At 39.4% G+C, this 26,398-nt stretch overlaps 1 protein-coding gene across 3 annotated transcripts in view; it reads left to right on the top strand.

The window, feature by feature from the left end:
• Nucleotides 1-26,398, top strand: part of CPEB3 (cytoplasmic polyadenylation element binding protein 3) — a 298,968-nt gene that overhangs the window by 173,965 nt on the left and 98,605 nt on the right. For 2 of the 3 annotated variants that reach the window (XM_006831138.1, XM_006831139.1), the window contains exon 5: nt 25,876-26,043. In XM_006831138.1, the coding sequence (XP_006831201.1) occupies nt 25,876-26,043 (168 nt within the window). The remainder of the gene's footprint in view (nt 1-25,875; nt 26,044-26,398) is intronic. The other variant, XM_006831137.1, reaches the window with a different exon arrangement.

The raw sequence follows: 26,398 nt of genomic DNA, 5'->3' as shown, positions 1-26,398 counted from the left end.
GCTTTAGCATCTCTATGCTGGAGAGCAAGTTTCAGTGTCTCTTCTGACATCCATTTTGACCTTTTCCTTCTTTCTTGTCTTCTTAATGACTTTTTGGTTTCTTCATGTGTGATGTTCTTGATGTCATCCCAAACTCTTCTGGTCTTCCATTTTTAGTGTTCAATGTATCAAATCTGTTCTTCAGATGATCTCTAAATTCAGGTGGGATATATTCAAGATCATATTTTAGTTCTGGTAAACTTCTTTTAATTTTCTTCAGCTTCAGTCTGAATTTGTATGTGAACAATTGATGGTCTGTTCCACAATCTGTCCCTGGCCTTATTTTGACTGATGAGATGGAGCTTTTCCACCATCTCTTTCCACAGATGTAGTCAGTTTGATTTTCTGTGTATTTCATCTGGTGAGATCCATGTATATAATTGTCTCTTATGCTGTTTAAAGATGGTATTTGAAATGAACAAATCATTGGTTTTGCAGAATTTTATCATGTGATCTCCAGTATCATTTCTATTACCAAGGCCATATTTTCCAACTACTGATCCTTCCTCTTTGTTCCTAACCTTTGGATTCCAATCACCAATAATGATCAATACATCTTGATTGCATGTTTTATCAATTTTATATTGAAGAAGTTGGTAGAATTCTTCTATTTCATCCTCACTGGCTTTAGTGGTTGGTGCATAAATTTGAATAATAGTGGTATTTACTGGCCTTCCCTGTTCCTGTTGTTGTTAAGTACCGTGGAGTCGGTTTTGACTCACAGTTACCCTGTACAGGGTTTCCGAGGCTGTAAATCTTTACAGGAGCAGAAAGTCTCATCTTTCTCCCACGGAACAGCTGGTAGTTCGAACTGCTGACCTTGGAGTTAGCAGCCTGATTCATAACCACTACGCTACCAGAGCTCTTTATGGTCTTTCCTGTAGGCGCATGTATACTATCCTATCACAGACAGTGTTGCACCTCATGACTGATCTGGATCTGTTCATTTTGACAATGAATGCAACACCATTCCTCTTCAATTTGTCATTCCTGGCGTAGTAAACCATGTGGTTGTCAGATTCAAAATGGCCAATACCAGTCCATTTCAGCTCACTACTGGTGTGGTACTATGGGTTAAAACATCAGACTACAAAGTCATTTGAACTGCAAGGTCGATGGTTCAAGCTCACCAGCTGCTCCCTGTATACCCTATACAGGGTTGCTATGGGTCGAAATCAATTCAATGGCACTTAACAACAAAAATGCCTAAAATACCGATGTGTATACGTATTATTTTTAACGATTTCCAATTTTCCTAGATTCATGCTTTGTATATTCCGTGTTCCAATTATTAATAGATGTTTATAGTGCTTTCTCTTCATTTTGAGTTGTGCTCCATCAGCAAATGAACGTCCCGAGGGCTTTACTCCCACAGGCTTTACTCCATTCATGTCATCAAGGTCAGCTCTACTATGAGGAGACAGCTCTTCCCCAGTCGCATTTTGAGTGCCTTCCAACCTGAGGAGCTCATTTTCCGGCACTATATCTGACAGTGTTTCTCTGCTATTCATAAGGTTTTCAGTGACTAAATATTTGGAAGTAGTTCGTCTCTCCTTCCTAGTCTCTCTGCATCTGGAAGCTCATCTGAAACCTGTACATACTATGGGTGACCCTGCTGGTATTTAAAATACCATTGGCATAGCTTCCAGAATCACAGCAACTCACAAGCCACCACAATACGACAAACTGATAGATGAGTGGTGGAACCATAGGCATAAAAGCTGGGATTTAAAACATATTAAATCCATAAAGTTCTACTCTTTGTCCCTTTCCCTCAATTCATGCCCTTCCCACATACAAAACACATTTGCTCCATCTAAAAGAAATCTGAAATCTCATCTTCTGAATCATCTAAGTCAAATATAGGTGCTACTTTAACCGTATAGCATCCTGACGCAAAATCCCTCATTATCTGTGAGCCTAGGTTACACATCTTCTATTTCCAAGGTGCAATGGTAAAACAGGTACAGGTAGACATTTCTGTTATAAATGGGAGAAATTGGAGGGAAAGAAGAAAGAACAGGCATTAAACAAGTCCGAAACCCAACAGAACAATTTACGTTAGATCTCAGTGTTTGAAAAGAATTCATTGTTTGTGGGAACCATCTCAGCAATGGCCATACCCTCCAGACTCTGTATGTTGGCCATTCTCTCCGTTCTAGATGGAGACTAGAATAGGCAGGCTTCAGCTCTGCCTTCCAGATTCACCCAGATGCTCCCTCAGCTTTGGGTGGCCCCATTCTCCTAGTCTGAGTGGCAACCCCAACTCTTCAGCCCCAGCAAACCCTTTCTTCTGCCCCTGGGCATGAGAACCCACTCCCTCAGCTTTGGGTGACAGCCCCATCCCCCTGGAATCAAGTTGGCAAAAATCAGACTCTTTTAAACCTGGCATGCTATGCCCCTACCCTGTGAGACCAGGAGACTGTGACATTGAAACTTCGAAACTGTTAAGACCCTGCTTCCCAGACTCCTTCCTGTAGTTCTGCTCATCTTCAGGCTGCTTCAGGGATGGTCCTTGTCTTGGGGAAACAACAGATACAGCTCCTTTGGCCAGTTTCCTACCTTTAGAATTACAACAGGCTGGCAGTGTTCTCTACTTCCCTTTTTTCTGTCCTCTTCAAGTTAAGCTGATGGATTTTCTGCTGTGGCAATTGGTTAGGTACATTAGTCACAGGCTTGATCTTTTTAACAAAAGTTTATGTAGCCATGTTCTTGATGAAAATTCTGGGACACATATCCTTATTTTGTACAACAGAATTTTCCGAATCTTTACATTCGGTTTTCTTTTTGCACAGTTCATTTTTTTTTCTTAAATGTTTTATTGTGAATTATGTGATCGTTTACATGGGAGAACATTAGTTTTACATTCATTCTATCATATATCGTCTCATTGTCATGGTTACAGTTCCCTCCATGCAATCCTTCCCCCGTACCCCCCAGGTCTTCAGCACACGGTCCCTCTCCCCATAGTTCATTTTTAAGTCTATTGTTTTCACATTTTGCTGTAAGTGGCAAGAAGAAACTATGTGGCCCCTTCACGGTCTTGGTTAGAAATCTCAACAAGATATCCAAGTTCATCACTTACAAGTTCTATCTTATACCAAACATTTCAACATAATCCATACAAGTTCTTTGCATGAAAAACATTACCCTCCCTCTGTTGTCCAATCACTTGTTAATAATTTTCCTTTAAAGCCTCCTTAGTAGCACATTCAATGTCCACAGTTCTGGCAACATTCTGTTGCTGGTGCCATATATATTCTTTAAGATGGTAAAGACTTTTCCTATAGCTTTCCTCACTTTCTGCTGAGCTCCCTCACTAGATTGCCTTTGACATCCCTAATTCTACCACAGTCTCTTTGAGACAAATTAGACTTTTAATACTAGGCACCTTAAAATCCTTCCAACCTCTACCCAGTATGCGATTTTAAAATCACTTCTACATTTCGGGTATCTGTTAGAACAGTATCCCATCCTCTGGCACCAAATTCTGCCTTAGTTATCTAGTGCTGCTATAATAGAAATACCGTAAATGGGTGGCTTTAACAAACAGAAATGTATTTCTTCACAGTTTGATGGTGGTAACGGTTGTGTGCCACTGAGTCAGTTCTGACTCATAACAACCATGTATACGAGTTTTGAGGCTATATATATATATTTTTTTTTTTTTTTAAGCTTTTATTGTGAATTGAATGATAGTTTACATGGAAGAACATCGGTTTTATACTCATTCTATAGTATTTTGTTTCATCGCAATGATTACAATCCCCTCCACACATCATCATTCAACAGGAATTTGCTTCTATTCCCTCTATTATTATTATTTTTTTAATGTACACAAAATACTCAGGAATATACAATCTACCAAAGGGCACACCCTGCAAGCCTCTTCCCCCCCCCCCCCCAACCAGCATGCAGCCTTTCTGTTTCATGAGTCTGGAGTCCTCAACTGCTTCCTCTCTCCATGTCCTCATCTCTGCCTCCATCTCTGGTGTCACTGCTTCTCATGATAGGGTCCTGCATTCCTCTCCCGCTCTTCTCCCTTGATGGTCCTAGGGTACTGTGTTCCTGGAGTGTTAGATTAACTACTCCCCACATTATGGTACAAAACTTCTACCTTTATAATTGTGACAATCGCAATTAGTCATGATAACAATTACTTGCTTATTGAATCATAAGAATCTTATCCCCATCTCCTTTTACCAGACCCATCTAGACAAGATCAAAACTATCCAGTGGGGATTCTACCTTCCCCCCACACACTGTGAAAATAAACTCTCTCGAAAACTTGTAAGTCAGCCACTTCGTGCCTTAATATCTCCTCTCCCCCACCCCCCCATTTTAGGTAGCCAATGTCTAAGTTGCCCATTCCTATCAACCCTGTGTACAGAGGGGATAGGTTTGATCATTGATTTGAAGACTCCTTTCCTTTTGGTTGGTATTTTAAGCTACTACATCCATATGTATAGGTCAAGTTCATCAAATTGTAGCAATTTGCACATGTTTCCTGTATCAAATTTCTTTATCTTCCTCTAGTTGTTCTGATCACCAAGCCATTGAAGCTAAGTCTAATGGAGGCTGTAAATCTTCATGGGAGCAAAAAGCCTCATCTTTCTCCCATGGAGCAACTGGTAGATTTGAACTGCTAACCTTGTGGTTAACAACTCAGCCAGTAATCCACTACGATACCGGGACTCCTTTTTCCCACTATTTAGGTGGCTGCAAGTCTGATTTCAGGCTGCAAGCTCTAGGTGATGGCGTTTTCTTTCTGTCGATGCGAGGACGGTTCTTGTCTCTCTGAGCTGCTGCCCCTGAGCAGTCTTCGTGTGACTTGGATCTTTCTTCCCCACATCTCTGCTTCTTGGACTTGTTTGTTTAATCTCTTTCATTCTCAAAAGGTATTAATTCAAGACACGCTCTACACTAATCCTGCATATATTAGCAAAGACCATTCCCAAATGGAATTATGATCACAGACATAGAGGCTAGGATTTATGGCATTTTTGGGGTTGGGGGACACAATTAAATCTTTAACAACCTATATCACTATGGATAACGCAAACTTTGGGTCTAACCTGGGAAGCTAATTACCATTTATTATGTTCTTTGTCAGGAGTCTAATTCCAGGTCCCAATTAATGTACACTGTCCCTTAAACTTTTATTAGAATGTATCTTCTTTTTATATGAGTCCTGGTGTGGCACTGTAGGATAAGCGCTAGATTGTTAACCAGAGATTGGCGGTTCAGACCCACCAACCGCTCCTTGGAAACCCTATACAGGATGGCTACAGCACTGCAGTGAGTTGTAACCAACGCGGTGGCACTTAGCAACAACAGTCTCCTTTGTAAATGATGTAAATAGTCATTGCTATATAAATTTAGAAAAACTGGGGTTTTTTTTAAACTGAGGTGTGATGGGAGGAATTAGGGAGAAGTATGCTTGAACTCTATACTTCTTTTTTATATTTTAGTAGTGGAAGAGTGAAGAGGTCAAATGTTTAGAGGCACGGTGTCTAAAGAAAAGTAGTAACAGAGCAGATTGACTAAATATTATTTTATTTTACGTTTTAACTTTTTATCGTGAATTAAATGACTGTGTGTACAGACAAGATCATTTGTTTTACATTCAACAAATCATACACTTTGTTTCATCTCATTGATTATAATCCCATCCCTGTAACAATAGCTATTTTACTTCCTCCCCATTTACATCTTCTATTTTACAAATGAACAAAGCAAAAATACCTAATGTTATTTTAACTATATGACTTAAAATTCAGAATTCTTTTCCTAGGAGAGAAATAGTTTTCTTTTTTTAATGCCTTATACTTCAAATTGTTGTTGTTGTGAAGTTTCACCAAGTCTGTTCCAACACATAGCAACCCTGTATAGGGTTTCTGAGGAGTGACTGGTGAACTACCAAACTGTGGCTAATAATTCATTGCTAACAGTCCATGCCACACCAGGACTACTGCAAATGTAACCCACAGTTATCTTTTGTTTTAAATATGAGCTAATTTTATGTCATTTTGTTCTTGAATTAAGTGAATTAAAGAGAATCGTCATACGCGTTTACAGAACCTGACATTTAAAATCTAAGCAACTTTCCACTCTGAAAATAATTTTGGATGACAGAATCTCCTAGCGATATATGATACCACAGTGTAATTCTGTTAAACACTGTAACAACACATTCTGTGAGACTTGAGTTGGAAGGGTGGGGAATATCTTCAAAAAACAATATTCTTCAGTATGACATGGGTGAATCACGTATCTTATTGCTACTCTTTCAGTTCAGTTACTAGATAAAAAAGATCATTTCCCTCATCTGTGATATAAGGGAAATAGATGGTGATTGTCATAGAAACTTAACTGAGAACTTTATAGAAACACATTTGGTAAAGCAGAAGCTTTGTTGCTGTTGTTAAGTGCTGTTGAGTTGGTTCCAACACATGGCAACCCTGTATAAGGTTTCCGAGGAGCAAGTGGTGGGTTTGAACTGTCGATCTTGCAGTTAACAATCCAGTACAAATCCTTCAGTATCACATTAGGACTCTAAAACAAGAGCTGACTATATTGAAACTTGTATAAATCTTTCAGGGGATTCTGAAATATGTGTGTTAAGAAATGTCGAATAACCACCATGAACTATAGTTTTTAATTACAAACTATAACAATTTTAAGTGATGTCTGATTGTAATGTGAAATACAAATGAAGATTTATAAGTAAGGATTTAAAAAGAAAAAAAACAAAACAACTGTTTATTTGTATGTCAGCTAGTAGGCCCTGCTGTCCCAGTGGTGGCCATAACCAGTTGAGTTTCTCCGTAAGATTGTTATTTAACTTGCAATTCATAAAAGTTTTAGAAATATATGTCTGCAGTCAAGTTGACCAATATCTCCAGAATAATTAATTCTGAGAAACTTTAGAAAAGGTTTGTGTGATTAAAAATATATATATATATTTCTTTCTGAATTCACCATTTTGATACATACCTATACCCATGGTTTTCTTCTGTGTTTACATGCAGCCAGGAGCTATGGGCGAAGACGAGGTAAAAAAAATTTTTTTTTTAAATGAGATATTTTACTTGCCAAATTATAAGTAAATATGAGTGTGTGAGTATTTGTGTGTGCCTGTGTGTAAAATCATAATTGTATGGTTTGACATTCTAACTTAATTATTTTAGAGAAATGATTTTCATCAGTTTTGTTATTTTTGTTGTTAGCTTGTAATTTATTCTTTTAGTCATAATAAAGACATGATGAAGACTCTTATTACTTGTTTTTTATGTAGCTGTCATGAATAAACTTGAGGAAATAAAGGTCAAGCGTGTATATTTTTCTGCCCAGTATCTCCTATGTTCGTTTCATTGTATTTAGAAAGTAAAGGGAAATTTTGGAAGGGCGCTCATTCTTACTGTTAGACTTTGCATGTTTCTTGTTGTTGTTGTTGAGTCCTAAAGTAGATTTACTCTGAAGCTAAATGAAGTTTATATTTGAGGGACCCTAATTTGTATGGGCCCCTTTACCTAATTTTTCTGTTCTTTTTTTCTTAAAGAGGGGTCCCAAAATTGTATAGGCATAAAGTTCCATAGAATCTTGTTTCTATCTTGGTCACAATCAAGCAAGATAATATAACTTTCTTTTGTGTAATGCTTGTGACCTTTCTAGAATATTTTCATATGTGTTAATTGGTTCTAACATTATTGTAAAATAGATAATGTTCTGTAGAGAGTTTGGGATTTATGGTCAAACAACTAGGTTGTAATCGCTGCATTATCACTTTGGTCTGGTATTGTCATCTGTAAATTACGAGGTAATAAAACCAGTCTTGTCTGACTTCAGAGTTGTAAAATTCTAGTTAAAAAAAAAAAAAAAGAAAGTGAAAAACCTTCCCCTGTAAACTAAAAGCCTTCTCTAAGTGTGTTGTTGTTGTGCACCGTGGAGTCGGTTCTGATTCATAGTGACCCTGTACAGGGTTTCTGAGGCTGTAAATCTTTATGGGAGCAGAAAGCCTCATCCTTCTCTCACGGGACACTTGGTAGTTTTGAACTGCTGACCTTGAGGTTAGCAACCGATTCATAACCACTATGCTACCAGAGTTCCTTGTAAGTAGTATTTAAAGAAACTAAAAGAGATGTTGTCATTCACTTGTGGGATCTTGAGTTCTGAGCCAAGAGTCTATGTCTTTTGGCTGCTTATTTGATGATGTTTGCCACTCATTAGACTGTCTCTGTTTTTGTAGTTGAATCCTGAAGAGAAGATAATGATATTAAGTTATCATTGTATTTATTATTTATTCCACATTTGTGAATGAATATTGTTATTGTTTGTAGGTAAGTGCCGTCGAGTCAGTTCTGACCCATACTGACCCTCTAATAGGGTTTCCAAAGAGCGACTGGTGAGCTTGAACCACCGACTTTGTGGTTCAAACCGACTTTGCAGTCCAGCACATTAACTCACAGCGCCACACCAGAAATCCTTGAATGAATATTGGCAGAACCTAGTATGAATACCTGGTGTGCCACTCCAGGATCAGTACTAGTCTGCGAACCACAGGCTCCTCTGTTCAAACCCACCATCTGCTCCTCAGAAACCCTATACAGGGTCGCTATGAGTTAGAACTGACTCAACAGCATTGAACAATAACAGTATGTATTTGAGTTACCATTGAAACCTTTTCTAATGGAATCATATAGTAACTTTTGCTTTGAAACATCCTGAACAGGAAAAACATTTGTGTATGTAGTTGATTATTTTTTAGCCATTAAAAAAACACTGTGTAAAGGATTTTACTTCATTTTTTTAAAGAAATTGGAATTACAAAAAATAGTATTACTAGGAATCATTTTGTAACATACTTTTTTTTCTTTCATGTTGCTAGAAAATCAATCACTGTCAGGAAGGAATAGAAAATGCACTTTTTACAGTGGTAACTGGACAGTATTTGGAGGGTGGACCTAAGGGGCTGAGCTCTGCTCTTCTTAACCAGTCATCAGTCACCAGGTCTGTCGTCCAGTTTCTTAGGACCCTCCCTTTCCTTCCCATTTTCACTACTTCATCAATTTGAAACACTAATTTGTTCATGTTACCCACAGGGTCCCTATTCAGGATCCCCATATCTGACCTCTTCCTGTGTCACCAGCCTAATCTGCCTCCTGTCATACCTAGCTTTCATTTTCCCACTTCTCCTTGCCCTGACAATACAGGAGCTTTCCTGTTGTCTGGTCATTGCAAATATTGTCTCCTTTCCTCTCAGTTATTTATCAAAGGCCTATCCTTATAAACCTTAGAGTCCTGATGTGGTGCTCCGGGTTAATGCACTGGACTACTAGGTCTATTTAAACCGCAAAGTTGGCGGTTCAACTTCACCAGCCGTTACTCAGAAACCCTATGTATACAGGGTTGCTATGAGTCGGAAATGACTTGATGGCACTTAACAACAATAACAACATTCTTAGAAACTTCAAGGAGCCCTGCTGGAGCAGTGGTTACACAGTGGTTCAGCTCCTAGCTAAATGGTTGGTTGTTTGAATTCACTCCACGGGAGAAAAAAGTGGCAGTCCACTTCTGTAACAATTTGAACCTAAGGGTCGGTTCTACCCTGTCTTGTATGATCCCTATGAGTTGGAATCAGTTCATCACCAGTGGGCTTACTTTGGATTTTATTCCTATTTCACTACTAGCTCAAGCCTTACCCCTTCCCAGAAGTCTTGTCCCATGGTCTTGACTGCAGTATTTTTCTCTGCTTCTGTTGCTTGCAGTCATCCTGTCTTTTCTGTATTCCCTAGTTCTTCAACTGAAGATAAGGATAGTTACTTCTGCTTAACACTGTTACTTGAGGACAGTTGCCTCTTATAATTAACACTGTTGTTCCCTAAATATGTTCTTAGGTGATGTTGAGTGAGTTCCAACTCATAGCAACCTTGGGTACAACATAGTAAAACACTGAACATCTGTATCATCCTCACAGTCATTGTTATGTTGGAGCCTGCTGTTGTAACCACTGGGTCAGCTATCTCATTGAGGATCTTCATCTTTTTCATTGACCTTCTACTGTACTAAGCATGATATCCTTCTTCAGGGATTGTTCCCTCCTGGTAAAATGTCTAAAATATGAGAGTGAGTCAAAGCTTATCTGCACTCTGGTTTTTAAAGCTTCTGTTGGCTACACTGTCTTATCAGTGCTTTCCACTCAAGGTCACTGCTGTGCAGGTGTGAACCTGGACATCTGCAGACAAAATTTGGACCATTACTCGAAGAAAGGTGAAAGGTTCTTTAAAAAATCATTATTAGTGGCGAGGCATAGATTCATCACTACGAGCCTGAGAGTAAACAGCGGAGTATAAAATGGAAATATCCTCAATCGCTGTTCAAAAGTCAACTGTCAACTGGAAAATTGATGCTTGCAGTTCTCTGGGATTCTCAAGGGTCAGTATTAGAACACTATCAGGAAAAAGGTTCAACAATCAACAGAGCTCCTTACAGTGAGCTGCTCACTGAAGAGCTGAAGCTTAGCCTTTGAATTAAATGCAGAGGACTGCCACCCAAGGGCGTGGTGATCTTGCATGTCCACACACCTCTGCTCACATGCTAGACACTGCAAAAACCTCATTTTGAGATGTTAAAGCATCCTCCCTATAGTCTTGATCTTGCTTCATTGGACTTTTACCTGTTTGGTCCCCTGAAAGCAGCTCTTTGAGGTTGAAGATTCATCTCTGATGAAGAAGTGAAGACAGCAGTGCGTTGGTGGCTCCAAACTCAGCCTAAAACATTTTTCATAAGGGAATATGAAAGTTTATTGACAGAAGATGAAAAATGTGTATTGAAAAGCAAGGAGATTATGTTGAAAATGATGTTTTTGTCTTTTCTAAAAGTTGATTAAAATAAATTCTGCAGCCAGAGTGCAGATATTTTTGACTCACCCTTGTACATAAGACAATGTCTTGCCATCCTTACTTCTAAGGAGCATTCTGGCTGCACTTCTTCCAAGACAGATTTGTTTGTTCTGGCACTCCATGGCATATTCAGTTTTCTTTGCCATAATTCAAAGGCACTGATTGTTTCTTCGGTCTTTCGTATGCATTGTCAAGCTTTCTCATGAGTATTAGATGATCAAAAAACACCATAGCTTGACTCAGGCACACCTCAGTCCTCCAGGTGACATCTTTCTTTGCTTTTGAACCCTTTAAAGAGGTTTTTGCAGCAGATTTGCCCAATGAAATACATCGTTTGATTTCTTGACTGCTGCTTCCACAGGTGTAGATTTTGGTACCAAGTAAAAGGAAACCTGTCTCAACTTTATATTTTCTCTGCTTATGTTCCACTTGTGAGGCTAGATGTTTTATGTTGAGGTATAATCCATACTGAAGGCAATCTTTGATATTCACAGTAAGTGCTTCACTTTCAGTGAGCAAGGTTGTATCATCTGTATATCACGGGTTGTTCATGAGCCTTTTAAAAAAATCCTGATGTTTTGTTCTTCATATAGTCCAGAATTTGTCATTATTTAGCCAGCATACAGTTTAAACAAGTGCAAGTATACAACACTGACCCTTACTGTTCTGATTTTAAACTATACAGTGTTATCTCCTTGTTCTGTTTGTGTGGCTGCCTCTTGGTCTATGTACAGGTTCCACAGGAGCAAGTTTAGTGTTCCCATGGGAATAGGAATTCTTTGCAGTGTTACCCATAATTTGCCATGATCCATACAATAGAATACCTTTGCATAGAATACTACACAGGTAAACGTCTTTCTGCTGTTGTCTGCTTTTAGCCACAGTCTACCATGAATGACACTTTGGACATTGAAATATAAGTGGTATAGTTTGCAGCATCACAGCAACACCCAAACTACCACGGTATGACACCGACAGACAAGTAGCGGAAAAATACCAACCCTTCTTTTTTTCCGTGTTACCTTCTCTATTTATTTATAAAAGTTTGATTTTGTTGTTTTCAAAAGTCGTGATCATCTGCATCAAGTGCTAAGCTAAATGCTGCTGCCTGGGATGGCTCAAGCCCGCACTTTGTTAGTATGCACTTTGATTGTTAGAGATAAAGAAGAGCATGAACATATGTGTGTGTGTATGAGAAAGCTAAAAGTTTGAATGTTGGTTTTCTGTAAAGAGAACAGACAGAAATTTTTTGTTCCCATACTTTCATTTACTCTTGATTTCCAAAGGTGAAAAAGGAATAAAAGTCCTCACCCTAAAATATAGGAGCATATCTCCATGTGAAGGAGCACTGGTAGTATAGTGTGGTATTAGATGGGCTGCTTACTTCATGATCAGCAGTTCGAATACACAAGCCACTATGTGGGGAACGATAAGACTTTCTGCTTCCACAAAGATGTACCATCTCAGAAACCCTACATGGGATCACTATGAGTCTGAACTGGCTTAACGGCACATAACCAACAGCTGCCCCCACCATAGCCATGTAGGAATGAAGGAGGCAATGTTACAGTCTCATGTTCATTGCCTAAGTTCTATCAGCTGTGCCAAACCTAAGTAGTATAAATTTGATGAACTTGCAGCTTACCTTGTGCTCATTTTTTTATGTGATCATGGATTAAGTCAATATTTGATCACTTTCCTCAAATTAACATTTTCAGTTGTCCAAAGAAGCCTGAAAAGTGAACTTACATGTGTTACTTTACCATACTTATGATGAAGCCAGGAGCCCTGGTGCTTAGCGGCTAATCAACAAAGATAGATAGTTTGAACCCATCAGCCACTTTGCAGAGGAAAGATAGAGCAGTAGTCTGAGTTCATAAAGATTTACTGCCTTGGAACCCAGTGGGACAGGTATACTCTGTCCTGTAGCGTTGCTGTGGGTTGGAATCAACTCAGCAGCAGTGGGAGTACAATTAAGAGCAGAATTTGAACTGTAACTCACATGCTGTGCATTACATTTTTATGTTGGTAAACTTATTTGGAAGAGAGAGCAAAGGAATATCTGTGACATTTCTGAGATTTGTCAGCAAGAATTAAGTCAGTGAAATCTTTCACCTCTTCTAATGGACTTGGAAAAGCTTCCAGAAATAGAATTTCATGAAGTACCAGTATTTCAGTGGTGGAGAAGGAGTAGAAATCAAGGCATTCCAGATACGTAATAAGTTTAGAAGAATGCTTCAAAGTGAGATTGGCATGACCAGATGCTTAGAGCATGTATGCAGTGGGGACCAACAGGAGAGGAGAAGACGGCAGTGAGGTGGTATGTGCTGTTCTAATAAATGGCTGTTGAAACAGGATGAGAACACAGATACATCAGGTTTTAGAAAGACGCTTTCATGATACAAGTAATGGAAACAGGGAAAAACTTGGACATTAACTAACTGAAGGCTCAGATGGGGGAAACACGTACTGGGCATAGGGTTTTTGGCAAACTAAGTATATTGAAATAGTAATAAAAGGCAAGGATAATAATTGCAAGTGAAAGAACAGGATTTAAAAATAAATATGTTTTTGAACTACAAGGTTGGTAGTTCAAGCTCACCAGCCACTCCTTGAAAACCCTGTATAGACTTGCTATGAGTAGGGACCGACTCCACCACCACTATGCAGAAAATGTAGTTTGATTCCCAGCCAGAATACCATGTGCATACCCACCCACCATGCATCTATCAGTAGAGACTTACATGTTGCTGTGATGCTGAAACCATTCCAGGTTTCACTGGAATGTCTGTATTTATATGAAGTAGGAAGAAAGGACTGGTGATCTCCTTCTGAAAATCAGCCAGTGAAAACTCTGTTATTCATTTCAGCTGTTTGATCTGCAACTGATGATAGGAATGGCACACCTGGCCAAGTTTCATACTGTTGTTCATGGGTTTGCCATGGCTTGGGCTGACTTGATAGCAGCTAGCAAAAACATATATAAAGTAAATATTTAAATATCCAAGTTTATGCCCCACCGACTGATACCCGTTTTTAGTTTAGAGATGTGTCCAATAGACAAATGTTACCTTTCCTCTAAAATCAAAATCACACCAAAGAATTTTAAGTTTTCTTTTAGGAGTATTCTTAATTTTTGATAAGTTTTGATATATGTTCCCTATACACCTGCAACTTCTATTAGAAAATTGTCTAAGAAATAAAGATCTTTTGTTGCCTGAATATTTTCAATAGTACACCTGATTAAAATGCTGTTAAAAAGTTCATGATATAAATTACCTATTCAATTTCCCATGAACTGTTTGAAGCCTTCTTGTATATGTTGTGTTGTTCCATTTCATCTGAGTTTTTATGGTCTCTGGGAAGTTTTTATCCATAAGTTGCCAGTGTCAGTCCTCTTGATATTTTACAGAATTTCCTAGCTAAAGGGCAACAAGAAGAATATAAAATATTCTTTTAAACAATGTAAGTGAGTGAAGAATGATTGGAGTTACTGTTGTAAGTATATATCTGCATATATTTAAACCATCAACATCAGTTGGATCATTTAAATGATAAAGGAAGTTCTAAAATCCAATAAAACAAATCTATTTACTGAGTTGGGGTTGGATTTTTATGCCAAAAGTCAAGGAGGCAGAATTAGCTATCCCATGGTATAGACATGCCATCCTACAGACATGGTATAAACGTGGCATTATTTTAAAGGAAAAGATTGAGGGATTTGCATGTGTAAAAAGACTTGAAGAAAAGTACTGATGTATCTACAACTTAGAGAAGTCTCTTGTTTTGTTGTTTTTAAAGAATTTTTATTGGACAACTTGACACTGTAAACACACATAAAATGCAGTATAACTGGAATAGTCTTAAAGTAACTGCGGAATTTACTTAAACATACGTTTAAATATGACTTAAAAAAACTTTCTAAATATATCCATTGGTTTAAGTTGTATGGGAAACATCTTCTTTTGATCTCATCAGAATATGCTGGTTGTCTATTTTTGAGTTATCTTTAGCAAAATTTACCTGCATGGGATATAAATTATATTGTACAATGATTTCCACATTCGTTGGGTCACGTTTCTTTGGGATGTGCACAGATATGGATCTTTTCCTATCAGTTGGCCAGATAATTGTCTTGGCATTGTTTAGTGCAGCCTCCAGTGCTGCATCAATTTGTTGAAAGATTTCAGTTTGTATTCCATGAATTACTAGACCCTTATTCTTTGTCAGTGCCTTCTGTGCAGCTTGGACTTCTTCCTTCAGTACCATTGGCTCTTATGCTACCTGTTGAAATGGTTGAACATTAACCATACATACAGTAACTCTGTGTATTGCTTACATCTTCATTTGATGCTTTCTGCATTATTCAATGTTTTACCCAAAGAATCCTTCAGTATTGCGAGTTGAGGCTTGAATTTTTTTCCTCTGTCCTTTCAGCTTGAGAAATACTGAGCATGTTCTTCCTTTTTGGTTTTCTAACTCCAGATCTTTGCACATTTCATAAGATAGGCTTGGAAGGTAAATGCTGCATACATATACTCATCTATAGTAGAGCACATGAGACACAGAGAAACTGGTTAGACATCAAAACTGAACTCCTGGACTTAAAGGCTATGGACCATAGTCTCAGGGTGATCTAGGTCAATTGGCAAAACCCAATTCGTAAAAACAAAAATGTTCTACATCTTTGCCTGGTGAGTATCAGCCAGGTTCTTAAAAGGGGACATTTGAGAAATAACTCTTCCCACCTGGAGCAGAGGAGTGTGAAGATAACTGGAAGATTCAAGGAGTCTTGGTATGGGTCTGTAGGATAAGTACTCTACTGCCAGGTTGGGTTGAACCACAAGATTGGTGGGTAAAACTCATCAGATGTTCCTAAACAGGGTTGATATGAGTTAGAGCGGACTCTATGGCACTTAACAACAACAAGGAAGCACTTAGGCCAAAGGATTAATGACCCAGATGAATTTCAGTCTCCTTTAACCTGAGATGAGAAGATGGTGCCACTACTGTTTGTGCTGATCAGCACCATAATAGAAGGTCCTGATTCAAACAGATAAAACTGTGAAACAAAATTCAAATTCCAAAAGAAAACCACACCAGACTTACTGGTCTGAACTAGTCTGGAGGAACCCCTACTCATATCCCAGATTATTGCGCTAAGGTGAAATTCTAACTTCAAAGTCAAGATACCACTGGAGGCCACACCAGCCAAATGTTGTTGTTGTTAAGTGCCGTTGAGTCAATTCCGACCCATAGCTACCCTGTATAGGGTTTCCAAGGATCAGCTGGTGAACTTGAACTACTGACCTTGCAGTTCAGATGACTTTGCAGTCCTGGTGTGGCTCTGTGATGCATTAGCCCAGAGAGCCACACCAGGACTCCAGCCAAATGATAGACTGGCGTATAAAATAAACAGTAACAGCTGTGAGAAATTTGCTTCCTAGAACAATCAACTATATGAGATCAAAAGGACATTTAACTATATGAGATCAAAAGGACATTTGCTCAAAACCAAAGATTAGAAGGCAGGGAGACACAGACGAGCTGAATGAATGGAAACTGGAAAATCAAGAAATTGGGAGCATTTTGACACATTGCAGGGATAGCAACCATTAGTGCAGAACAATTTGTTTATGAATTAATGATTGGAAAACCAATTTGCTGTGTTAACTGTCAAGTAAAGCTTAATACAGTGCTTGTTTATTTTTGTTTTATTTTCCAAGTTTTAATGAAAAGACTGGACTTATTGGTCAGAAAGACTGTAGGAGCCCGAGACTATGGCCTTTGACCAGCCGTCAGGTCTGGAAAGGAACTTACCCTAATGACCCACTTTACAGTCAAGCAGTAGATAGGTAGAGGGGGCAACACTAGTAAGGTACGCTCACCATGGAATGGTCAATCATTCAAATTCAAAAAGGCAACACTCACCTATGGACAAGTTGAGAAGGGGTGGAAAGAAGTGTGGGGTGGAGAAAGGAAGCACAGGGAGGAGGTGGGGTAACTGTTGTTGCTTGGAGGGGATTGCAGTCATTGAAATGAAACAAAATGGATGATTTGTTGAATGTAAAACTGATGATCTTAAGTGTAAACCTTTGCTCAATTCACAATAAAAATTAAAAAAAAAAATAGTGCTTATCAGGAGCTAGGATTATAGGGTAATGAGTTATTGACTAAAGGGTACTGAATTTCTCTTTGGGATAATAGGAAGCTCTTGGAAATAGTGACGATGGTCATACAACATGGTAAACATAAAGTCTCTGAATTGTATGCTTAAAAGAGTTACATTGGCAATTTTTAATTTGTCTTTTTTCACAATGAAAGTATTAACACTTTAGGAAGGAAAAGATGAGGTTGGAGTAAGGAAGGAAATCTGATCTTGCTGGACTTTAGCTCCTGGTCAGGATTTGATCTTGGTCCAAGTCCAAGTCCAAGAGGAAATTTTTGAAAGTTTTAAAGCAGGGTCAAGTGATCATATTTATCTCTTGAAACAACAACAACAACAAAGAGCATTCTAATTGTTCTTCGGAGTAGGTTTAGAGGAGAAGGTGGATTTCCAAGTTAGAAGACAATGGCTGTAGTCTGGGCAAGAGATGGAAGTGGTTTAGAATTGTATAGTGACAATGGAGTTGGAAAGAAACAAAGAACTAAAGATCTGTTCTGGAGGGTAGACTCAATAGATTTAATGAATTGAATGTAGAGAGCAAATAAGAAGGAAGACTCAGGAATGATACCAGGTTCTGGTTTGAACAGTTGGGTGAATTATGATGCCACTTATTGAAATGGCACTGGAAGAGAATAGGTTTAGGGTACATACCAAGAGTTGTGAACTCTTCTGTGATGTTGTGTGATGCTGAAGAGATGGCCACTGTACCAAGTGATTGATTTTTATCTATTTGCAAATTAGAATTTTATATTCTATTTCTGCGTAATAAAAAGGATCCTGTTGTCCTCAGATTTGAAAACCATTCATCTAATTCAACTATCTCCTTATGTAAAAGAAACTGAGATAAGTGGCTTGTTCAAGGTCACAGAGTGGAGCCTAGGCTAGAAACTATCTTGACTTCCGTGGATTTAAAAATTTTCCTGAGGGAATCATACTTCCTAATATGATTATACTAAGCCCCAAAGTGACTAGTTTCAGAGCTATTTGCAAGACTAAGATGAAGCATTCCTGGGTGGTGCAATAAATAATATTAAACACCGCCCCCAAACAATAAACCTGCTGCTGGTGAGTGATACTAACTCATGTTGTTGTTGTTGTTGTTAAGTGCCATCGAGTCGGGTCCGACCCATAGTGACCCTGTACAGGGTTTCCAAGGGTGTAAATCTTTACGAGAGTAGAAAGCCTCATCTTTCTCCCGTGGAGCAGCTGGTAGTTTCGAACCGCTGACCTTAAGGTCCGCAGCCCGATTCGTAACCACTACGCTACCAGAGCTCCTAACTCATAGGGACAGTTAATGTCCTCTGCTGCAAACCAACTCAGAGATGCACAGAAGAAAGGTCTTTGCACTCTACTTTCAAAATATTAACAGTTGAACCCCTAATGAAGTATGTGTCTATTCTGACTTACAGAAGGTCACTGTGAGTATGAATCAACTTGAAGCAAAACAATAGCAAGAAGAAAAAGTAAGACTTAGACTGGAAGTCATCGTGGTCTGTTGTCATCAGATCGATTCCTACTCATGGTAATGCTGTATGCAGAGTAGAAGTGCTCCATAGCTTTTTCAAGGCTGTGAACTTTGGAAGGAGCTCCATAGGCTTGTCTTCTAAGGTGCCTCTAGGTAAAGTAAAATCACCAGACTTCCCGCTAATTGTGGAACACATTTGAACTACCTAGGAACTCCTGGATTGGAAGTACTGGGTTTGATGTGACCTGGAGTGGCTGGAATGATGACAGAGGCTTTGAGGAGAGCTCTGAAGTGAAGTTGAACGGCTTAGGCAGCCCAGCATGGCCTTCAGGTGTTTTTCCGTCAAACATTGTAGGAAAGGGAGCTTCACGGGGGAGGAGTTATTTTGGGTATGTCTTCCTTGTTTACCTAGCACTTTGCAAATCTCCTATTTGACATGTTTCTTTAGCTTTAAGTTATCTATTTTAAGAGATTATTTGTCTAATTTCTGGACAGAATGACTACATTCTGGTTTTTTTCTCATGAATGATTTACATCAGGGATGGATTTGTATTGACCAATACCTGTAAGGAACTATTGGATAACTCAGAATACCAGTGTTTTGTATCAGGCTGGATATATAGAGAAATAAAATTTCAGTGGCTGATTATTGTCTTCTGGGTTAGATCCACGCCTTTACAGTAGCAAGTGGCTAAATTTGTTATCAAGACAGTCAGTCCTTCATTACTTTATAATTAGAGTGAAAGGAAATATATGGTGTTCAGGCTATGGAAACATCAATGAGCCATTGTGTCCCAAAGAGGAGTAATCCTTCTGATAAAATAGAGGTTGATTTTTAAACCTTGGGAAGGTTCTTAAGTACCTATAAGGAGTTCATGAAACTGTCCAAATTTTTACTACTCTTGCTTTTTTTTTTTTGGCCAAAATAAACTGTGGTTATGTTAGCTAGATAAAGAGAAATTTCTTTTTGTTTCAGAAAGTCTTGTACATCATCTTCATTTCCTCTTCACTGCTCTAGTTCAAGATTTCTTTGTCATCTGGATGATTGCAGGTTTCTTCACATTCTAACCCCATTCCCTCGATGAAAATTGCTAGTTGTAAAAGTGTCTCAGTGGGAGTATCTAACATCCCATGGGGTAGTGGTGGTGATGATGGTGTAACAGAGTCGGTTCCACCTTACAGCAACCCTATATAGGGTTTCTGAGGGCAGCAGCCTCATCTTTCTCCTGTTACAGAGGGAAAAAGAGATCCCATCTTCAAATTTATAAACATTACACAGTGTCTTTACTAAGTGTTAAACAAAAGTAAACATATAAGACAAACATAGACAGATCATTCGGCAGAGGGAAATCATAGATACCATGATGAGTTTCCAAAGAGACGCCTATCTCCACGTGTTGACCTTTTATAGGCCACATAGCACAAAGGACTCTCTTCCCACATCCATCACACATGCATGCCAAGTTTACAGAAAGCAGGGATGGGCCTACTGCAGATAGGAAAACTTACAGTTGGAGGCTCTCAGGGTCTGACATCACAGCTAGGTGACCATTAAGTGGTGTGTCCAGGAATGTACCTTTGAGCCTGGCTGTATCTAACACTGGCATTTCAGTTGTGAGAGGTGCATGAGGTACTCAAGAATAATTTGACATTTGAACACTTAAACCTGTGGGTTAATGTATCAGTCTGCAAAGGCATTTGAACTATAAGTTCAGTGGTTCAATCAAACTCACCACTCGCTCCTTGGAAACCCTCTACAGTGTCACTATGGGTTGGAACTGACTCTGTGGCACTTAACAACAACAGCAACAACAACAACAGCAACAACAAACTAGGCATTCACAAGCAAAAAGCCACCAGATTTCATGCTTTACAGCATTCTGGAGGAGCGAGGAGCAGCTGGTAGGTTTGAACTGCTAACCCTGTGGTTAGCAGCCTACCACTGAGGCCACAATGCCACCTACTGTAGCCCAAAATTGATTCCTATGAGGCAGTTGTCAGACATACTTCCACTTTCCAAACTTTTTAACGTATTTAACACTAACTGCCCCTCCCAAGGCAGTCTTTACTTCTCTATTGGATTTGACAATGTGTTGCATTGCCTATACAGAACTTGCAGATAATAATTTAAATTATGGGGTTTATTAGGGAAGTGTGGACTCCAGTGTGGTGCTGTAGGATCTGCACTGGACAACAAACCACAAGATTGGCAGTTAAAACCCACCAGCTGCTCCTTGGGAACCCTGTACAGGGTAATTATGAGTCAAAACCAACGACTCCACGGCACTTAACAGGGAAGTGTAGTCAGAATCAGAAATGATTCTGGATACGATTCTTCATTCAGGACAATTTATTCTGTCATGCCCATAAACAAGGCTTTCTCAGGGTCTTGGCCCAGAGGCACCATGTCCTCTGCCTTGCTCAGACAACTGGTACAAAGCTTTTTTTTTTTTTTTGCTGTATTAAGTGCCCAGAAGCCCCCCACTCTGCCAGTAAGCCTCCTGCCTAGAGGCCCTCGACATTCTCACTCTACAGGCTAGGAAGCATTGTCTCCTACTGGTCTCCAGTCAATTCCGTTGCCTCTGCTTCTGTCACTGCTTCTCACCTTATTTTGCCATCCTCAGTGTTAGAGTCTTCTTTCTCTGTTTCCATGGTCTCAGCTCAGAGACCCCATGTCCAAAAGATGAACTCTATGCCTACTCCTCTTTCTTGGTGGTCATGAGGTGCCCTCTGCTCACCTCTGGGATGGTTCATTTTAAGTCTAGTAGAATGGCAAAAGGAGCTCTGGTAGTGTAGTGGTTACGAATCAGGCTGCTAACCTCAAGGTCAGCAGTTCGAAACTACCAGCGGTTCCGCTAGAGAAAGATGAGGCGTTCTGCTCCTGTAAAGATTTACAGCCTCGGAAACCCTGTGCAGGGTTGCTATGAGTTGGAACCGACTCCACGGTACTTAACAATAACAACAACAGCATGACAAACTGGTCAACACCCTTGTTAGGATTTCATGTGTCTTATTTGTATGGTCCACACTCATACCTTATTAGCATTATTATTCCTGGTGTAAGCATTGGACTGCTAAAAGGTTGGGCAGTTCAAGTCAACCAGCATCCAGCCATTCCTCGGAACTGACTCCATGGCACTTAATAACAACAATATGACTTACTGCCTTGATAGCACTTGACGACAACCACAACATCCAATCCCCTTGGATTTGACAAAGACCTTACAGTTCATAGTGATGTTTTGTATTTAATTGAAAAAATAATGAGAAGTCATTGAGCAGTTTTAGTGATAGGGGTATGGGATGTAGTTACATGATCAGATTAATGCTCACAGATGTAAATTTTGGCTGCTTTGTGTAGAAGCATGGTGGGTAAAAGTCAGTAAACTAGACAGGCTGTTGTGAGTAGATTTATAGACTATTAGTCCAAATGAGGGAGGATGGTAGTCTGACTTTAAATTGTTGGGATTTAGTAACAAATGGATTAGCCCTGGAATATGAGAAGCAGAGATACCAAGGATGAATTGCAGTGTGGATAATAGTAATTTTTACTAACATTACAGGGAATACTGGAGTCCTAGTGTGGCACTGTGGATTAATGAGCTGGACCGCAAGGTTGGTTTGAACCACAAGATCGTTGGTTCAAGCACACCAGCTGCTCCTCAGTAACCGTATACAGGGTGACTGTGAGTTGAGACCGACTTGACAGTACTTAAAAATGACCAACAGGCCATTCTGGAGGAGAAGCCAATTTGCAGGGAAAGATCAAGAGTTCTTTTGAAAGTACTTTTTCTGTGTGTTTTTGTTCTTGCCTCAGAAACTCCCATCTTCAGATTTTGCTCAAAATTACCCTTTTATAAAGTCACTTTCATGGTCTTTTTTCTCCCATCTCCAGGTCAGTAAAATGTGCTTTTGTGTCATTTGATAAAGTCTTCTCTTAGCACTTAATCCTTTTTTTTTTTTTTTTTTTAATTTGTGTACGTGCCTATTCTCCCATCAGATTATGATTACTTTGGCAGGGAAATGTTTGTTTGGTTTTCTGGAATCTGGAGAAGTATTTCCTCTAGTGTTTTCCAATGAATTATGCATGTTAAAGGGTTCTTTTATCTTGTGGTGTGTATTTCAGTCGGTTCCGACTCACAGCAACCCTGTATAGGGTTTCCGAGGAGTAGCTGGTTGGTTTGAACTGTTGTCCTTGCAGTTAGCAGTCTAGTGCTTATCATACAGAACTGCACCAAAATTTAAGTCTGGGTAGTGCGTAGTGGTTACGAATCGGGCTGTGAACCTTAAGGTCAGCAGTTCGAAACTACCAGCCGCTCCGCGGGAGAAAGATGAGGCTTTCTACTCCCGTAAAGATTTACACCCTCGGAAGCCCTGTACAGGGTCGCTATGGGTCGGAACCGACTCGATGGCACTTAACAACAACAACAACAGTGCTGGATTATTGTAGTTACAAATCGGGCTGCGAGCCGCAAGGTCAGCAGTTTGAAACTACCAGCTGTTCCGCGGGAGAAAGATGAGGCGTTCTGCTCCCGTAAAGATTTACAGCCTTGGAAATCCTGTACAGGGTTGCTGTGAGTCGGAACCGACTCCACGGCACATCACAACAACAAGTGCCGGATTAAGGCAATATTTCTTTACTACAAGATTTTTCAGCACCTTTTACATTCTAATGTGGATTGTAAAACTCTGGAATTTTGTTTTCTGAGAATATCTTATTACTAGGGTTGAAGGTAAGAGAGGGAATAAGAACACTTTGTAGAAAATGCTCATTTGGGCATGTGCCTGACACACAGAAGGCACATAATTTACTGAGTGCAAAGCAGACCTTGTGTCTATGAGAGAATGTCTCTCTGGATGGCTTTAGAAAACTCATTTTGCCTCTAGCTGCTGCACAGCTTTTTCTTTTACCACCAATGATCAAAACAGACATGAAGAGATGAGAATCTGCTGTCTGTTGTTTATTCCTGCTAGGCTAAAACAGATAGGTGGCATGAGGTGACAAATGAGCTGAGGAGGGCTGAACAAAAAATTCTTCGGTTCTTTTATTTATTAACTTCCAACATCAAAACAGCCTTTCTTTACCACCTGGGTTTTTTCATAAAATAAACAGTTATACTCGTAACCTTTTTTTTTTTTAAAAGAAATGTTCCCTATTTTTCTATGGCTATTTTTATTTTGTTTTCAAGAGTTGGCTGTTGTGACGCATAAGCTAGATTTCAGAGCTATATAGACAGACAGGATAGACTAAATGGGAAAAGCACTTTTTTTATATAGACAGCATATGAATTTATTTTGTTGTTATTGTTAAGTGTTGTCAAGTTGGTTTTTACTCATAGCAGTGCTGACCTTACGATTAGCAGTTCAGTGCTTACCCGACAGAACCACACTAGGATTCCATGAATTTATTTTAGAGGGGACTTTTTCTTTTTTTCCCCTAAAAGTTACAGTGTTGAGGATAGTTCATTTTTAGAGCGTAAGCTAGTGGAAAGTTTTACCAGGAACTCTTTGACTCAAACAGGAAATATATTTGTTTTTAAATTTAGATTTTATTTTGTAATGCCAGATGTCTTTGTTGTGTGTTATATTTATTAACAACCTTTAACTGCTGGTGACTTTCTTATTGTCATACTGAATGAGCAGGCGCTTTTGTTCTATAGAATTAACAGTATTTCTATTATCTTTTCATAAATTTTCTTTCCACTTGACTGATAGAACTATAGGCAGTCCCTGGGTTATGAACGAGATCCATTCCTAGCTGTCTTTGTAGGTGAGTTGAGGAATAGCTGCATACTGTTCTTATTTAGCTTTGCTTTAGTGCAAGAAAATGAGCCTTGGTGTCAGCGTGGGTTAGGGGTTGGGCTGCTAACCGAAAGGTCAGTAGTTCAAATCCAGCAGCAGCTCACAGGAGAAAGCTGGGCATGCCTGCTCCTATAAAGATTGACAGTCTTGGGAACCCTATAGGTAGTTGCTGTGAGTCAGAATCTACTGGATCTACTTGATAGGTGAGTTTAGTGCAAGAAAAAGTCCAAAGTCTTTTCAATAATGTAAAAGCTACACACACATGCAGCAAGTGATGGTGATTGTGAATTTGTTGCTCATTTGGAGTCCTGGTGTGGTGCTGTAGGATCAGCTACTGACTGCAAGGACTGCTAACAGCAAGGTGGATGGTTCAGACCCACCAGCCACTCTTCAGAAACCCTGTACAGGCTATGAGTCAGTTGGAGCCAACTCAAGGGCACTTAGCAACCGCAGCAACAGTGCTTAGTTCAATCCAGTCCTTGTAAAGTCAGGGCCAATTGGTATAACATGAAAGAGTAAGTGAAGTCCTGGTGTAATGCTGTAGGATAAGCACTGCACTGCTAACTACAGTTGGTGGTTCAAACCCACCAGCCACTCCTGGGAAATTGTATACATGATCACTAACAGTAGGAGCTAATTAGAAAGTAATTAACAACAACAAACGAAAGGTCAAGTAAAAGTTGTCCATACAGCCCGTGTTTAAGTGGGTCATTCATGTACTGAAGCCAGGATTATTGGGATAAAGACATCATGACCTTGTTTAGGTATGTACTCCCACATCTGAATGTATGTGTTTTTATAGTTACTCTCTCTTCCCTTTGATAATTGTAGATGCCTATTTCTAAATTGGGAGTCCTGATATAGCATTGTAGGCTAAGCACCCCAAGGTCGGTGGTTCAAACCTTCTAGCTGTCCCTTGGAAATCCTATACAGAGTCTCTATGAACCGAAACTGACCCGATGATGGCACTTAACAACAATAACATTTCCAAACTGGAGTAGCTTTGGGTGGCAGGGAACACTTAATCATCTTTAGTCCCGCTATCAGCAGGGTTTGTCAGCACCTGTCATGAGTTTAAAATTACCTTGGTTACTAGGGCCAGTGTTCAGAACTGAACCTCTGATGTCATCATGAAGAGCAGATTACAATCTGTGAATAGTGATGATTATTGCATTTATTGTGAAGACCTACTGGGCTAAGGAAAAGTAACTCCTGAATACTCTTAGCAGCAGTGGTAATGATAATCTTTTAGTGGGGATCTTTTAGTAAGGAAAACACCTGCAATTTTGGGATGCTACTTCTTGAGACATTGAGCCAGTCATCTCCACAAAAACAGTATAAACTTGTTTGGATCTGGAAATCGCTAGTTACTTATTCAACTGGGAAGTCACAGTTTTAGGACATAATTTTTTCGTGCTTCACTCTGAACTTTGGGCTCCTAATCAAGCATCTGTTGTCCAGAAAAATCATTTTAACTGTAGAAACTCCCACATCTGTTTCAGGTCGGTCTTCTCTCTTTCCCTTTGAAGATGCCTTCCTGGACGACAGCCATGGCGACCAGTCCTTGTCATCTGGCCTAAGTTCTCCCACTCGCTGTCAGAATGGGGAACGGGTGGAACGCTACTCTAGAAAGGTGTTTGTTGGAGGCCTTCCTCCTGATATTGATGAAGGTACGATGCATTCACTAATGATTTTATAAAGGCCAGGTGTGGGCCTTGTGTGCTCTACCCTGCCTTCCCTGTTCAAGGTAGCATGAAGACGTTTATATGCAGAAAGTGAGAATATTTAACAGCTGAAGAAATAAACAGATTGTACATTTCAGGTATCTTGTTATATGTGGCAACAAAGCAGTCTCCTAACAGCTTCACATTTACTGGTTATTAATTTTGGGGTACATTAAAAACGAATAAGAATAACTAATATTTAAAAGGCCAGAGAATAATTATGGGAGAAAGATGAGGCTTTCTGCTTCCATAAAGATTTACAACCTTGGGAAACTCTATACAGGTCACTATGAGTCAGAAC

Source organism: Chrysochloris asiatica, unplaced genomic scaffold (genome assembly GCF_000296735.1).
Source record: "Chrysochloris asiatica unplaced genomic scaffold, ChrAsi1.0 scaffold00003, whole genome shotgun sequence".
In the NCBI taxonomy this organism is placed as follows: Eukaryota; Metazoa; Chordata; class Mammalia; order Afrosoricida; family Chrysochloridae; genus Chrysochloris; species Chrysochloris asiatica.
Note: the sequence above shows the minus strand (reverse complement) of the source record. Positions and strands in the feature narration are given on the sequence as shown.